At 46.5% G+C, this 15,303-nt stretch overlaps 2 protein-coding genes across 4 annotated transcripts in view; one reads left to right on the top strand and one right to left on the bottom strand.

The window, feature by feature from the left end:
• LOC101068615 (muscleblind-like protein 1) overlaps positions 1–3,654 on the bottom strand; it is a 42,460-nt gene extending 38,806 nt beyond the window's left edge. Inside the window, exon 1 of one of the 2 annotated variants that reach the window (XM_011608331.2) lies at positions 3,496–3,654. The gene's annotated coding sequence lies outside the window, so the exon portion shown is untranslated. The remainder of the gene's footprint in view (positions 1–3,495) is intronic. The other variant, XM_029843349.1, reaches the window with a different exon arrangement.
• Positions 3,655–10,274: 6,620 nt separating this feature from the next.
• On the top strand, positions 10,275–14,662 carry LOC101079600 (succinate receptor 1). Of its 2 annotated transcripts, XM_029843932.1 has the most exons (3): positions 10,275–10,425; positions 12,831–12,904; positions 13,034–14,662. In XM_029843932.1, exons 2-3 carry the CDS (start codon positions 12,902–12,904, stop codon positions 14,009–14,011), a joined length of 981 nt encoding a protein of 326 aa, XP_029699792.1. In that variant the 5' UTR covers positions 10,275–10,425; positions 12,831–12,901; the 3' UTR covers positions 14,012–14,662. The 2 variants fall into 2 exon arrangements, with proteins under 2 accessions (XP_029699792.1, XP_011606629.2); XM_011608327.2 differs by lacking the exon at positions 10,275–10,425 and having other exon boundaries at positions 10,437–12,904.
• Positions 14,663–15,303: the final 641 nt, after the last annotated feature.

Here is a 15,303-nt window from a genome sequence, read left to right as displayed (position 1 = left end):
TCCGAACAGAAGGAACTCCAACGTGATCAACAACAGTTGGGCTGAAAACAGAAACTTTTCCCTCCAGGATTCGTGTCTGAACAACAGAAATGCTGCAGTAAGTTTAGCATCTGTGCAACATTAAGCAAAAAGAACTTGAATGGCTGCGTTTTAAACCGGTTCACCTGTACTGCTTTTTTTCCTCCCTCCTCATGTTTTTTTTCCCACCATCTCTGTCTTTGGGCTGTAAATCTCATTCAGATGCAGCTTGTGAGACCTGTCCACCTGCCCCCCCTCGTTCTCCTTATCATTGCTGCAATCTTAATAAAACATGACCAACTGGACCGAAGGAAGGAGAGAGCGAGGGAGGGAAAAAGGGCAAGTGCCCGGGTTTACACTGAGGGTACCAAGAGAGGATCTAGTGATTTTTGAGGTGGGGTCGGCGTCAAAATCAACAAATGCAGATTTGCCTCACTGCAGCCGAGACAATCGGGGGAGGGGGGGGTGGGGGGGGGGGGTGGGGGGTGGGGGGTCTCTCTGATGATGCGTCGGGATTTGAGTTACCGATTGTTTTAAAAATACCTGCTGACCTTCCCTCTTCCTCCTCTCTGTAACTTACTGCCTCTGTATTACATTGGAATAAAGGAAAGATAAACGAAAACAAATAAAAGCAGGACACACACACACACACACACACACACACACAGATACAGTATTGCGAATAATAATAATAATAATAATAAGGGCACTTGAGTAGCCACGATAGCCGCTAGCACCCTCCTCTCTCCTCCACAGCTTCAGTCCACTCACAGGACAGCAGGAGTCACAGCTCTGTTGCCATGGCGTCTCACTCCATCAAACACAACCACGTCAGGTGCTTGTGTTTGTGTGGTGTGTGTGGAGGTGTGTACATAGGCTGTGTGTTGGGTGGGTGTTACTGAGTGACTCAGAGACACATCACTGACGGTGGCAGGAAATCAGGACGTTGATCACCGTGTCTGTCAACACGTTCGCCGACCGATACGGCCTCTTAAGTCGGACCAGTGGGAACCCAAACTTCAGGGAGGCTCTTGCCCCGTTTGTGGGCCCACAGCTTTAACTCGTAGATTTAATCCCCGTGGCTGACATCATCCACCAACACTGACATTTCGCCACCCTGTCAAGTCGTAAAAAGTTATTTCGGGTTCCCACGTGGCCTGTTATCTACACCATCCACTACATCAACAGCTATTTTTGCATGCAAATAAGCTAGCTGCTATTAGGAGTTTGGGAGTGTTGTTGCAAACTCTAGACAGTGCTTCATTTCAAAATATATGTGTGTGTGTGTGTGTGTGTGTGTGTGTGTGTGTGTGTGTGAGGGTCAGCTGCTGATTGAACAGCGGCCAGAGGTCTGATGAGGGGTCTTTAAGCTAACATTTAGCTCCAGCTTCTCTAAATGTTTAGCAATGTGTTCATATGCTCCATCCTACTACAGCTGCAGAGAATATGGACAATATGGACATCTGGCAGGCTGACAACATGCAGCCAAATATGGCTCCTAAGACACATTTTATTGCCTCCAAGAGTCTGCATGTTCTGTATCTGTGCACAATTACATCACATTCAGCCCTTGTATTGTGTGTAAAATGGAAATAAGTCCTGCTAATTCCCATTATGTTGTTATTACATACCGGAGCAGGTGCGGAGCATATTTGCTTATGTTTGTGCAGTAACACCGCGTGTTTACCGGCCTCTGACTACATTTGTCTGTCATTTGCTCCAGATAATCAATTCGTGAAGCCTCTCCATGAGGAAAGCTGTCGGTCGTGGCTTAAAATGGCACCGATCCGAGAGGTGAGAGGGACAATAAGAAAGGCAAACTCAGATTTTCCTCCATCTGAATGTTACTACGGCTTTTGGCTAGTTCTGAAATGTTGAAATATGGAGCAATATGTTACAGTTCCCAACTATGGGAATATTACACCACATTAGTCAGGAAAAGCAAGTACAGCAGTATAAATGGCAAAATGAAGAACTTAAACCCTACCTGAGGGCAACTTCCAAACGCTGGCACCTACATTGAATCAAGAGTCTCACTCATGAAAACATACAGCAGGTAAACGCCACAGAGGCCAACTCCTCAGCAGACAGAGCAGGAATGGCCTTACAGTATGCGTCCCCTTTCATCAAAGCAGGAGCTGGGAAAGCCAGACAACCAGATCTGGATCCGTTTATCAGGCCCAGAGCCACGCCGCTCGGCCGAGACCGAGCTGGAGGCGGAGTAAAAGAATATCTGTCGAGAAACTTCAAGGGTCTGAGTAAATGGAAAAGCCCGAGGCCAACCTGCTGAGTCTGGCAGGTATTTACACGTGCACCGCCGCCGAGTGTTTAAGGTCAAGTGATTAAACGTTTTCAAATGAGGGGTTGGCGTGACCTGGTGTGGTCCCTGTCCAGTAACGCAGACCCTGGGAAGGAACCTCTGCAATTTCAGACAACAAACTTTGAAGACTGCATAACTGCAGGAGTGTGCAGGATTCTATCAGGCCACCACAGAGATAATAAGGGTCTGGCTCCTAATTAGAGGAACCATAATGAACCCCAGCAGCTCCTCCATTTTGTGTGATAACAGGTGGGTTTTTGAAGATTTTTGCTCCTCTCGAGTTCATTTTTCTTTCTGTCTGATCTGCAGGTATTTATTCCCCAAACCACAAAGCCCATTTGCATATCCTGTCTCAGTGTCCTTGCACCAGTAAGACCTCATTGCTTCTTTAAAGCATCAACGGAGACTTTTTTCATCGCTCCTTTGCCTAGACGATAGTGTCCCAAGGGTGTGTGTGCCTGCGTGTATGTGTGTCCGTTGGGGTGGGAATAAACTTTTCCCCTCCCCTGAGCTGCTGCAGTCACGCTTTCGAGCACGTCTGTGTCTGGTGCAACAGATATGGTCACAAGCCTCGACCGTTAAACCACAAGATGACCCGTAATGGAGAAGTCACACTTGCGCCTACTAACAGCTTAGGCACTGTATACATGCAAAATCTGGTGTTTGTAACATCCCATGACAGAAGGAGAAGTGGTTAAAATGATCATCACAGGCATTTAAGTCATCTTTGTGTCGGTTTAAGCTTTGAATGTAGTATTTGTAGCTAATGGGAAATCCGTTATCACCAATTTGAAACCTTAGAGGTAAAAGGTGACGCAGTCACGATGATCTGACAAGTCTTTTACACATAAACTGTATCTGCAAATGAAAGACGTGCCAAAAAAGAAAAGTGGGAAGGAGACAAGAGCAGCGAAAATCCACCAGTGCATCACTTAATCTCACATCAAAACCTCAACTGGAAAATCCCAAACTCTTTCCAGGGAAAGCTCGCGAGCAACAGGCGGGCAAGTTGTCGGAATCAGGACGTGTCAAATATTGGCAACAGCCCGCCGTTCCCAAAGCCTCCCTTCCCTCCCCTCCTCCCCAGGCGGCTCTGGAGGACAGGCGCGTCTGGCTGTGGCGCCGCCTGTCCACACGGCCGGCGTAGAGCCTCTTACCTGCCTGGCTGTAGGTGCGTTTCCCCTCACGCACGATCCAGACGCATGAGTGTCGCTCCAAACAGGAACTGATGAATCCACACGGCTTCAGCCCTGCAGCCTGCAGTGCATTATGGGTTCTCTCTCTCTCCCCCTCTCTCTCTCTCTCTCTCTCTCTCTCTGCTGGCACAGGGTTGGTGGGGGATGTCCTCTCTTTCTCTCCCTCTTCATCTCTCTCTCCTCTGTTTGGAGGACGAGCTCGGCCGCGCTGCGTCCACGCACATGCATATACAAACCGCAGGAGAAGCCTCGCGATGGCAACTGCCACGGTTGCCCCGGCAACAGCATCAGCCCCCCCCCCCCAACCCCTACCCTCGCCTGCTCCCTCATCAGGGTCTGCGTGTGTGTACATTCTGTTTAAATAACACAAAAGAGGGGATGAAAAACGGGGTGGGAGGGGGTCTGCTCGGTTCACATTTCCTTTGAGCGCGGACGAAAACAGCCCAGCTTTGAGGAACAGACCGGCCGTCATGTGATCGCTAACTGTTGCTTCTGCCTGCAGAGATAAAGGGAGGGTGTGTGTGTGTGTGTGTGTTTGTTCTTGTAAATCCGTATTCTGCTAGCAAAGTGAGGACATTTTTGATAAGTGGGGCCATTTTGGCTGTTGCTGACAACTTTTGGGTTTCGGTTCGGGTCAGGGGCTGGGTAATATGTCCGTGAAAGTTGTCACGAAGGTAGAAATACAAGGATTTGTCTGTGTGAACGTGTGTATCTTTTTCCCAGCCCTCCTGCCATTTCTCGGCTGCTGTTCCAGCCTCCCTCGCCAGTCACCTGTGTATTTGGGCTTTAACTGGTATTAACTGGTGGCCCAGCTGCGAATCAAGACCGGAGCTGGTTGCGCCGGAGCACAGGAGTCTGGTCTGACCTAAAAGAGAGGCTGAAATAAAGGACACGACACTTCCCCGCCTATTTCAGTGGTGACAGAGTGCCCGGGGAGCCGCGGAGGCCTGGGTCTCATAACTCAGCGGCTCCCAGCTGAGTGCGGCGTCACACCGGCGACCTCTGAAGCTCAATCTTTCCTGTAGCTGTCGCCCCCCTCCCCCTCCTTCTCTTCCCCTCTCCTCTCTCTACCCTCTTTAGTGTCTTCACCATCACCAAAAACATCACATCTGCCCGTCCACCCCCAACGGCCACTTGACAGCACCAGAGCAGTCAGGCCAAATCCTCTCCATCTCTAGTAGCTATGGGAACAGGTAGGAAGTGGGATTTGCTGAGCCGGGTTAGTGGAGTTCTGCTGCAGGGATGATTTAATGAGCCAAACGAAGGCAAAGAGATCGGAGAAAGGTATAGACCGTGTGGGCGGTGCCAGATGGGAGAAGGTGTGGATTCCTCTTCAAACTTCTGTTTGACTGTGCGCAGGAATCATCAGACACACTTCGGCGCTGCCGGCGCCGCAGGATGTTAAATAACCTGCTCAAATTTGATTCCCAGGGACTAATGGCAACAGCGGGTGTCCGCAGGGTGCACGTACCAAACCCATTCATTAGAGACGTTAACACTAACCAGGACTTTTCATTAGCAGCATTCAGCTCCCCTTAGAAGCAATGACCATTGATTAGATGCATAGTGCGCAGGCGGCGCCGCTGTAATTATTAATACTTTCACACTTTTAGGTGGGTTTGAATTTATTGGTCCATCCCTCCACTGGGGGATTTTTCCCCCTCCTTTATTTCATGCCCACCGGTGGTTCCCCTATATTATTTATTATCCTCTGTACGGCTGTGTGCATTACTCTATGTGGGCTGCATTTCAAGAACGTCTCCATTCCAGCTCTAGTGAAAACAGGCTCCCGCAAAAACAATTGCAACGTTGTTGAATAATTAATTCTTTCATCCATCCGTCCATCCATTATCAACTTTTAGGTTTTCAGGCCTTCAGCTCATCGCTGCCTTCCATATGTATATGTATGAAATCTCCTCTATGAGCCTCCATCTTGTCATGATGGAGGGATGCAAGCGGCCTGATGACCAGGGGACTCATACAGTAAAGCATAGTGGCCCCCACCAAACATCATTGTGATCCATGTACTACTGTTCACTAAGCCTAGAAACCCAGAGCAGGTCTGAATCTGAATCCTGTGGGTCTGAGCCGGAAATATGACCCCTGAGAGATAGAGACAGAGAAAATGACCCACTCTAACTAACATAATCATAGAAAACAGGGTGCGAGTTCACGGGAAAGCTGTTGGCTAAAGAACAAACAGCAGAAGGGCAAACATGTGAGGGGGCAGGAGGAGGAAAATGTGGAAGATGATGGTTATCGAAGGGGAATTATCAGTGGAATTACCAATTATCAGTGGAAACAAGCTCTGCCCTGAAAAAGGCTCCGTGGATTCACGACGCATGTCTCCAAAATGCGCTTTGCCATGAAACGGACTGTGAATATCAGTGTGAGCTGCATGAACAGAGAAAGAAATTACCCAACTCCACCGGAGGCAGGCCTCAAGGAGTACGAAATGTAGATTCACGGTTTGTTTCCACCAATACTTTGTGACGCAATACTGCATGTGAGCTCCCACCACACACACACGCATTACATATTCATGGGGCCATGTTTGTTTTAATGAATTTGCTGCATGGATTTAATGATTTATCACCTCCTGGTTTTGTTGTTCTTGAGGCCCAGTCAAAGGGTCTTCCTCTAAAGGTAAACAGTCGTGTCTTTGATACATAATTCACCAATCTGGGGCCATTGTGGTACCAGAAGCAGTCTTGTCAGTCCAGGTGAAGCAGTTCAAATAAGCTAGCTTCCTGCATTTGTGTGCCAGGGACTTGAAATAAGGGGTCACTTCCTCCCAAACGTGAAATAGCACAAAACTGGAACGCACCAGGCGGCCATCTTGTGCCGATGGCGTTATCTGAAGCAGGAAATGACTGTTTCTGACTGTTTCAAAAAGACAAACAAACAGTTTCATGGTGGTTTTGTGGTGTGAATTTACAAAACTGCCACACGTGTCCATGACAACCATGTCACCCAAGTCCAACTTCCTGGCATTTTAGGTGCCAGCATATATTAATGGAAATAGGGAGCCACCATCCTGTTTATGCATTTAAGGCCAACTAGGTGAGGTCAACAGTGAGAAAAGCTGATATTTAACCAGTCCTGGCAACCTGCAGGTGTGAAGACAGAAGTGAAAGTGAAATGGTTCATCCTCCCCTGTTCTCAGGGACTTTGTCCCTGACTGGATTTCTCCAATTTTAGACCTTGTGCCATGGGAAAGGAGACACAGTGTGTGTTTGAGAGAGAGAGTGTGTGTGAGTGTGCTATTATAGATGTTATTATAGTAAATGACCTTAAAATGAACAATTACATCAACCCAAAAACTTTTGCTTGGTATTTTGGGCCACAGCACCACCAATGTATCAGACGGAAACAAAACATCTCCTATTCTAAGTTTGTCGGACCCTTAAGGTTTTTTTGGTTACTTCCTTCCTTTACTGACCCTTTCAGGAAAGGGCAAGAAAGATTTTTAGCTACTCTTATTAAAGAAACGTAATTGTGACATCTAACTCTCCTTTAGCTAAAAATAAGCCTGTTTCTGAGAGGTGCGGCCCATCTTAATAGACTAATTAGCTCAAATCTCAAGAGGACTGAAACAGCCTGATGAAATTAAAAGAGAACAAAAAAAAAAAAAAAAGCTCAAACAACATCCTGCATTAAAGCCAGTAGCTAAGCATTTGTGTTTGGCTGTGCGAGTCTGAAGGAATATCCCACTCTTAATCCCTCTCTATCTCCCTCAAATACGTGTACAAACATGCAAATCTCTGTCACACACTTACTCTCCCAACGCGGCGATTTTTCGCATTTCATGCCCTTCTCCCCTTTCCTTTGGAGACGGTAATCCCCATCTCTCACACTAATAGCATTAGCAGAGCATATCCAATCCCCTTACTGCACTGACAGGGAGCCCAGACCTACACTGAGACGACCTCCAAGGGACTACACTACCCAGAGTGCTTTAGGAAACCCGTCCAGTGATATCATCGGGTATTATTGCTTCTTTCTTTTGTATTAATGTGTAATTTTCTAAATGCGGGTATTCTTGCCGTATAATGGGGACATTTTCTGGCAGAAACACCGTGTTCGTCAGCGTCAGTTACGGTTATCTGGTCATTTCAAAATACCACTTTATAAAAGAGTGACATAAAAATTACGCATGGACTGAATGAATCATTTTCTCGATGAAAATCATTCTTTAAAAAAAGGAACTGTACTCAGTAGGCTGAGTAATACTGTTTAGTATCCATTTCAGTATCAATATCGCCATTGCTATGAAGTGACTTAACTTCCAAATTTACCTCCTGAAATAGAAACAGCTGCTAACACAGCATTAGCAAATGTAGCTAGCAGAACAAAAAGGTCCAATATGAGCTTTTTGAGTCAAAAGGCTCAAACATGCTTTTACTGTTGGAAAACATGTCCATTCTCAATTCCTCTCAAGTTTTCCAAAGGGAAAAATCACATTTTACATCCAAATTACACTGATTTCTCCACAATCCTATGAAATCTTTGTGTACTGACATAAAAAAAAGTAGGCTCTATATTATAGGACAATGGAGCCTTATTAACTTTTGCATTCTTCTACCAAATTTTCTTTGAGGAAGGAGGGAAGTAAGGAAGGTAGCAAGGAAGGAAGGCAGGCCACAGTGGCAGTTGTGTGTCTGTTGTAGGAATAAGCTATAATCTAATGAGGAACGCCAACTCAACTCCTCTGTCCGCTGGCCACAGCTCGTAGCCTAGCTCAGACTACTGATGCCACTGGGTTGTCTTTTTTTGGTCATACGTTTCCCCGTGAACCGCCTAAGACGGGGCCCTGCGCGCGCCCTGACATCATTCGCGCCGCGGAGCAGACATCCGCTCAAGACGTGTTTACAGTGCAGAAACGGCCGGCGCACCTCCATCTCCCGCTTGTCTAAACACAGAACAGGCCCGGCCATGTGTTCGCTCGAACATGCGCAGAGTGTTTACAAAGAACAGATAAAGAAATGCAGCGCTGTGAGGGAGACGGTGGGGATGCTGCCGACAGGCCTTTGGGGGGGGTCCCGCAGCATTAGCGGGCTGAGCTGCAGTGTGTGCACAGAGGTGAAGAGGAGGCACGGCCCCTGCTCAGGAATGCTGCAAAGCTGTTTGCGTGTTCAACAGGCCAATGGAGGAGTGTTTGAGTTGGAGCGTCGCCAGAGGAGACGTGAACAAAAGGGGAGAAATCGTGCTTTTCCGCCAACTCCGGCAGGAGAGATAGCTGCTCGTCCGTATCGCTCCACGGCAGTCTCAGGTAATGGGATCTGGAAATCTGATCAGCACATCTGCTTCACGCATCATCGAGGAACCATGAGACGTGCGTGTGTGAGAGGGAGAGCGAGTATGTGAGTCCTTCTGGCAGCAACAAATTGGCCAAACACGCGTTAAACAAACTGTCCCCTCCCAGTCAGCGGGAGGTAAATAAATAAAGCCGATTACATGGCAATAAATAAGGGCTGAAAGTGTCCAAACACACTCAAATGTAGATCACATCATCCAGAACCATCCTGGTCCACCCAACACGCATGGATATACTTCCTTTCAGCGCGTACATGACGTGACCCGATGACGCCTCTGTTGATTTTGAGAGCGTTGTCATAGGGACTAAAGTAGCGAGATGGGCCTGAGTAACGTTAACGTTAATGTTGGACTAAATGACACAGGTGTGGAAATGTGTTGATAGCATCAAGCTAAATGGTGAACAAGAGTAAAAATGCAAAAAAGTTATGAGAAACTTCTCCATCTGGACAGAACCGAAGTGTCATGACCCAACCTGTTGCTAACCTGTGCAGCCAACATCTGAGCCCCCCCGCCCCCGCCACGGTGGGACTGCGCGCCACCATGTTTTAGGGTCTGCAATGGAGTGCAGAGAAACCAAACAGGATAAACCTCCTTGACCTGGGAACACACATTTACAGCCCTGTTTATAAAGCGCCTCTAAAAATATGATCTCTCCTTATTTCCTGTCATTCCGTAAAATGTGGGAAAAAATGTGAACGTGTCACCGCATGGAAGCGCCCTTCTCTCTCCTCCACACTGCAACCTCCAGAGCAACGATTGAGAGCTTGCTCCGCTCCCCCCGACGCCAACTGACACCAATTAAGAGGCCGTGATTGTGACAAGCCATTCTTCCAATTTATGAAAGTGACAAGAAGATAAATTCTCCAGCCGCGTTTCTTCCTTTTTTACCGCAGACGGGAGGCAAAAAGTGCCACGAAGATGACAAGAGGAGAGGAGGAAATGAGGGAAGACTGAAAGAAAGGGAGTGATTTTCACCAGAAAAGTGCATGAAGGTTTCCTGTTAGCCGACAGAGCGACGGGCAGCTAAATGTGACATGTGAAACCTGTTTTCCCTCCTTTTTATATGGCACTCAAAGCGCTTTAACAATCAGCAAGGAGCTTACAAGATGTTCATTGTTTCTGCTAAATCGTTACAGAATTTTTTTTACCTGTTTGACGACTCCCAGGTTCCCCTGCAGTGGCGGCATGATGTCATCAGCAAAGACGCAGAACAGGAGGGCCTTTATTTTCTGTTCACATCTGTAAAGGAGAAGAAGAAGAAGAAAAAAAAAGTCAGGCCGTAATGAAACACTTATACAAAAGGGCCCTCGGGTCTGCTCCCGTGTGTTTGGGCTCGCTTACGAAACAACTTTAGATTAGAGAACCTGGAAGTGTAGATGCTGATTCACGCTGATGATGTGATGAAAGAAAATCACTCATAGCTGCAGTGGACAAACGCTGACTTACTCAACTATGTGTTACAAGTCACAGCAACCCCAGCCACAAGCAGTTAACTTGAAATTGGAGGGTTAAAATAAATGCCTGTGACACAGGAAGTGTCCCGCACAGCGACCGAAGACTTCTGATACGGAGGTATGCAAACATTAAACATTTTAAGATGCTTTTTATATACAGCTTTTTATATGTATTATATCTATTTATAAATGCCGCAACCTAAAAGAGTCATGTCATGTCCACTCTTGAATACTTTTGTACCTGTCTGTCAGTGTATTTGTCGCTAAGGTCCATATGCCTGCCAACATTGAAACACATTCACTTTTCTCCATTTGATGCATTAGCATCCACTATGCACACATCGGGCTTTTTAACACCTCCTGCAATTACCTCCGGATTTTTTTACTAGTTTTTTACTAAAATAGAACAGATGTACATTTTGTGCTTGTCTACGGTCCACTTCTGCTTTCTTTTCATGTGCTATTACATCTGTGTGATGGCTACATGCCTGTCCATTTGTGCACCTCGCTGCATGACACTCAATGGGCAGAAATGAATATAATGTTACACTGGCGCTGTCCATCGGGCCCATCGGGACAGACTTGCAGTGGTTAGCAGAGACCCTGCATGGAAGAACTTGTGTTTGGATATTTCTGTTGGCACAGTCTCCCCGTGTCTGTGGGGTTTTCTCAGAGTGACGTCCCCCGCCTCTCAATATGTGACCTCATCCCCGGTGACCCCGATCAGAACCAAGTGGTTGTGAGTAGAAAATGGATGGACATGATGAAGTGACGTTGTGATACATGAGGAGGATGGACAAACTCAAAAGAAAAGGGGAAGAAATGATAGGGGAAGGAGGGGTAGACAAAAATACTTAAATCTGATGGTTTAAAATAATGCTTCCAGGTCACATGATACCACGACCACCAGCCTGCACTCATTTTCATCCAATTAAGCTGCTATAATACGTGAATGGCGAGAGTAATTCGTAATAAAATGTGGTGAAGTGTGTCACCTTCTAGAAGTGGGACATTGTTAGCCAAGGGCTGAAGAGAAACACCCAGAAACACCTTAAGAAACGTGCTTTTAACCTCATTAAAGAGTGAGTAAAAACAGACCACTTAATGTGTTCAGTTGTGTAAATATTGGATTTTTGTAGTTTCCAAACCTTATGTGGAACAGCAGTTCTCAGAGAGTTCTAGTCTACTTGGTATTTTTAATCATTGTTAAATCGGTCTCCACGGACATCATGCGGGACAGTCCCGGAGCTTTAGGGAAACACCCCCCTCTGCTGGACTCATTATTTATCACATCAAATCTCTGAAGAAAGTCTCCTGCCGGAATATCAGGCTGGAATATTCTAAATGTACTTTGCATAAAAGTGACGGGTGGACTTTCCATTAGCTTAAACAAGGTCAGGTTTTTCAATGGAATTAAAAAGCAATAAAACAATAAAACACTTGGCCACCAGGGGGCGCTATCATCGAACAAATTTCCATTAATGCAAACTGCATTGAAAATATTAAGCAGCTATATTCTCCTACTGATATATTTAAAATGATACAAGGATAAAACCTGATTAAATCACCAAGAGCATTATGTCAGACTTGCTGACGGCTCCTAAGAGGAACGCTTCATTACACTGGATCCCAAAAATAACATACTAGAAACACACTTCTCCAGGACATACTGGATCCATTTTATCTTGCTTGTCTACCCAGAGGTATCAAAGAAGAATCTCCTCCTCCTCCTGAGTTGGTCTCACATGTCTCTCAGCAGCACGTCATGTGCTTTCCAAAGGCCGTCCAACATCGTAGGCTTTGTTTCCAAAATATACAACGGCTTCTCGAACAGAATAGTCGTTATCATGACGATGAGCCCGGCTTACGCAACCCTGAGGAAAAGAATACTAAACACCCGGTGGAATCTTCTACAAAAAGAGTCAATATTGTGGAAGTTCTCGTATGGTTACCACATTTCGCCCGTAGCTTTTGGGCCCGATTTAGATCGCGTTTGGAGTTAACGGATGCTGACCTTCTGGACCGTAAAGGTCACATGGTGGTGTGTGTTTGCTTTGCTGATGATTTATAGTTTTAATATGGCTCCAAATCATATTGCGGTAATAAACCGGCAGGGCTCATATCAGGATATTTCAGGCCCTATTTTATTTACACCTGGGATGGAAATAAGCGTCCATTTGCAGAATTTGCTCAGCTGCGGTGCAGACCTGAGACCTGAACTGCTCCGTCAGCCTGCTGTGGGTCCAGAAAAAGGCCCCTGGATCAGTTTTCATGCAGCTTTTGAGATTTGTTGTGTTCTCCAGCGCCTCAGAGGTCAACACACACTTTATCCCTGCACAAACACCGATTGTACTCACCCCTTGAACGCAGCACGTTGGGCTCCCAAAACGACTGAAGTCATTTTTGCTGTCATTGTCATGTGTCACGGTCAGCGAGAGGCTGCTGTGATTGGATTTTCAAGCCGCGTCGCAGCCCAGACTCCCCCATTACCACAACTGTTTACCCTTTCTACTGTACAAATAGTGGCTGCACCTGCTCACATCTCCCTCCGCTACGGTTGAAGCCATTGGCAGCTCCTACGCAGCACTTACAGCATGGTGAGTCGCAATATTGACACGCTCGATACTCGTTTATGTCAAATTAGCGAGCCTGAGTTTGATTATGATCAGCTGGTTGTGTGACTGGGACTTCCTCCTGTTCCCTCCCCCTTCTTCTCTCCTTTTAAGGCATTTAATTGTACAGAAATCGATGATGTTCTGGAGAAGTACTTCCTGCCTCCCTTGTACGGCCTGGAGTTCTGCCTGGGTTTCCCAGGGAACCTGCTGGTTGTGCTTGGTTACATATTCTGCTTGCCGGTGTGGCAGAGCTGCCATATTTACCTCTTCAACCTGGCCGTCTCTGACCTCGTTTTCCTCTGCACCCTGCCGCACCTTTCCTACATCTACGGCAACGACCAGTCCTTAAACAGTCCCTTTTTTTGCATCGTCAACCGCTACATCCTGCACGTCAACCTCTACTCCTCCATCCTCTTCATGGTTTTGCTGAGCATGGACCGCTTCCTGCTGGTCAGGCACCCAACGCGGAACCACTGGCTGCAGAACCGGCGGACGGCGCTCGCGGTGACCGCGCTCGGCTGGCTGGTGGTCAACGTCCAAGTGGCGCCCATGATAGTGCTGATGGTCCAGGACCTGCAGAAGGGCAACTGGAAACAGTGCAAGGACTTCTCCAGCCTGACGGGAGACATCAACAGCTTTGTTTACAGCCTGGGGCTCACCCTGACCGGGTACATCTTCCCGCTCCTGGCGCTGTGCGGTTTCACCTACCAGATAGCGCACCTGCTCCATCTCCAGGAAAGGGCCCTGCAGGGGCGGGCCGCCTCCTTCAAGCGGCCTGTCAGGGTGGTGGCTTCGGCCGCAGCCATGTTCCTGGTCCTCTACACCCCGTACCACGTGATGAGGAACATCAGAATCGCCTCCACGCAGGTTTGGACCGGAGTGGAGCCGTGCACGCTCAGGTACATCAAGGGACTGTACATCCTGACCCGACCTCTGGCCTTTCTGCACAGCGTCATCAACCCCGTCTTCTACTTCCTGATTGGCGACAAGTTGACTGTGCTGATGCGCGCCAAGATGAGGAAATTGGTCCGAAAGGCAGACGCTCAGGGAGAACTAGCCCGACAAAAAGATGTTGTAAAACGAGGCTAAAAGCATTTACGTAATCATTCAGGCGCAGCTGCCTGTGAGGAAACTGTGTATTATGGTCTGTCCTGGTGTGTAACGACTGCTTGTAGCCTGCAGAGCAGTGATGGACATCATCTTATGGCATCTATTGTACTTCGTTTATACTATTCATTTATTATATATTGTGTTATCTTGAGATTGTATCTGTCAGTATTTTACATTATATACAGTATAAATGTTTCATTTTACACATTCTAAAGAAGGCTTTCTCTTTTTATTCGCCTCCTCAAACTATTGTTGGCAAATTGTGATAATAAGCATACTTTGTGGTGTTTGATGTCATTTTTGTTCTAAAGGTGTCAACAGAGTGTGATTCATGTCTTCAGACATGTTTAGGAGTGATACATGAATTGATACTATTTATAAATGGCACTGTTTATTATAATATTAAAGGTAGCAGCGATTTTTAGAATTCTTTTTGCATTTTATATGTAAATGTTGGTATGAAGGATGAAAATGTGGCTAATTGACATTGTTATGGAGCTTTACCCTCATTTGCTTTGTGTATAAGTTTGTGGTTTTTGCTTGTGAAACCTCCTCCAGCTATTTTATCAGCTCATTCTTCTTTCAGTGGACACGCAGAAAGATATTTCATAATAAATGCTTCATACTTGCCTGGCTGTAACCTTTCCTCCCTTAAACAGGCAACAAATCTCTTGAAACACCCTTAAACTCATTTTTATCCAACAGACAGGATCATGGGCTTCATTTCACTCAAGACTAATAACTTGATTTATTTTTACTGGCACCTTTGCCGGATTAGGCAAGGTAAAGACGTTTGGTATGAAAAAAACAAAAAGATTTGCTCTCATATTAGTTTCATAACTGTGAGCCAGGGGGTGGTATGAAGACTGGGGCGATGAGAAAAGGTAGTAAATATTAAAACAAGTGGGCATCTTTCAGACATTTCAGAGGGCGCTTGGGTTTCAGCGTGGCTGTGAGGTACACTCTGCTGGTGTTTGTTCAGCAATAATGTGGCCAGGATATATTCACAGGATGTGCGCATGGCTAACCACAGTCCACAGCATGAGCTCGTTCTAAGCTTTCTTGGCACATTTTAACCCTTGCGGCACCCTCTATACCGCATGCTAAAGCCACTGCAGCTTAATTTCAAGGGATCTTTTGCAAAATGAAATAGGAGTCCACAACAACAGCCTCTTTATGGAAGCAAAATCTATCCAGGTACCAGGAACTTTTAACTGTCAAATTATTGCTCACCTGTTCAGGTCAACCCTGATGTGACAGTGGAGCCGCGC

The sequence above is a fragment of the Takifugu rubripes genome, chromosome 11 (genome assembly GCF_901000725.2).
Source record: "Takifugu rubripes chromosome 11, fTakRub1.2, whole genome shotgun sequence".
Taxonomy (NCBI): domain Eukaryota; kingdom Metazoa; phylum Chordata; class Actinopteri; order Tetraodontiformes; family Tetraodontidae; genus Takifugu; species Takifugu rubripes.
This window is presented reverse-complemented; position numbering and strand designations above follow the sequence as displayed.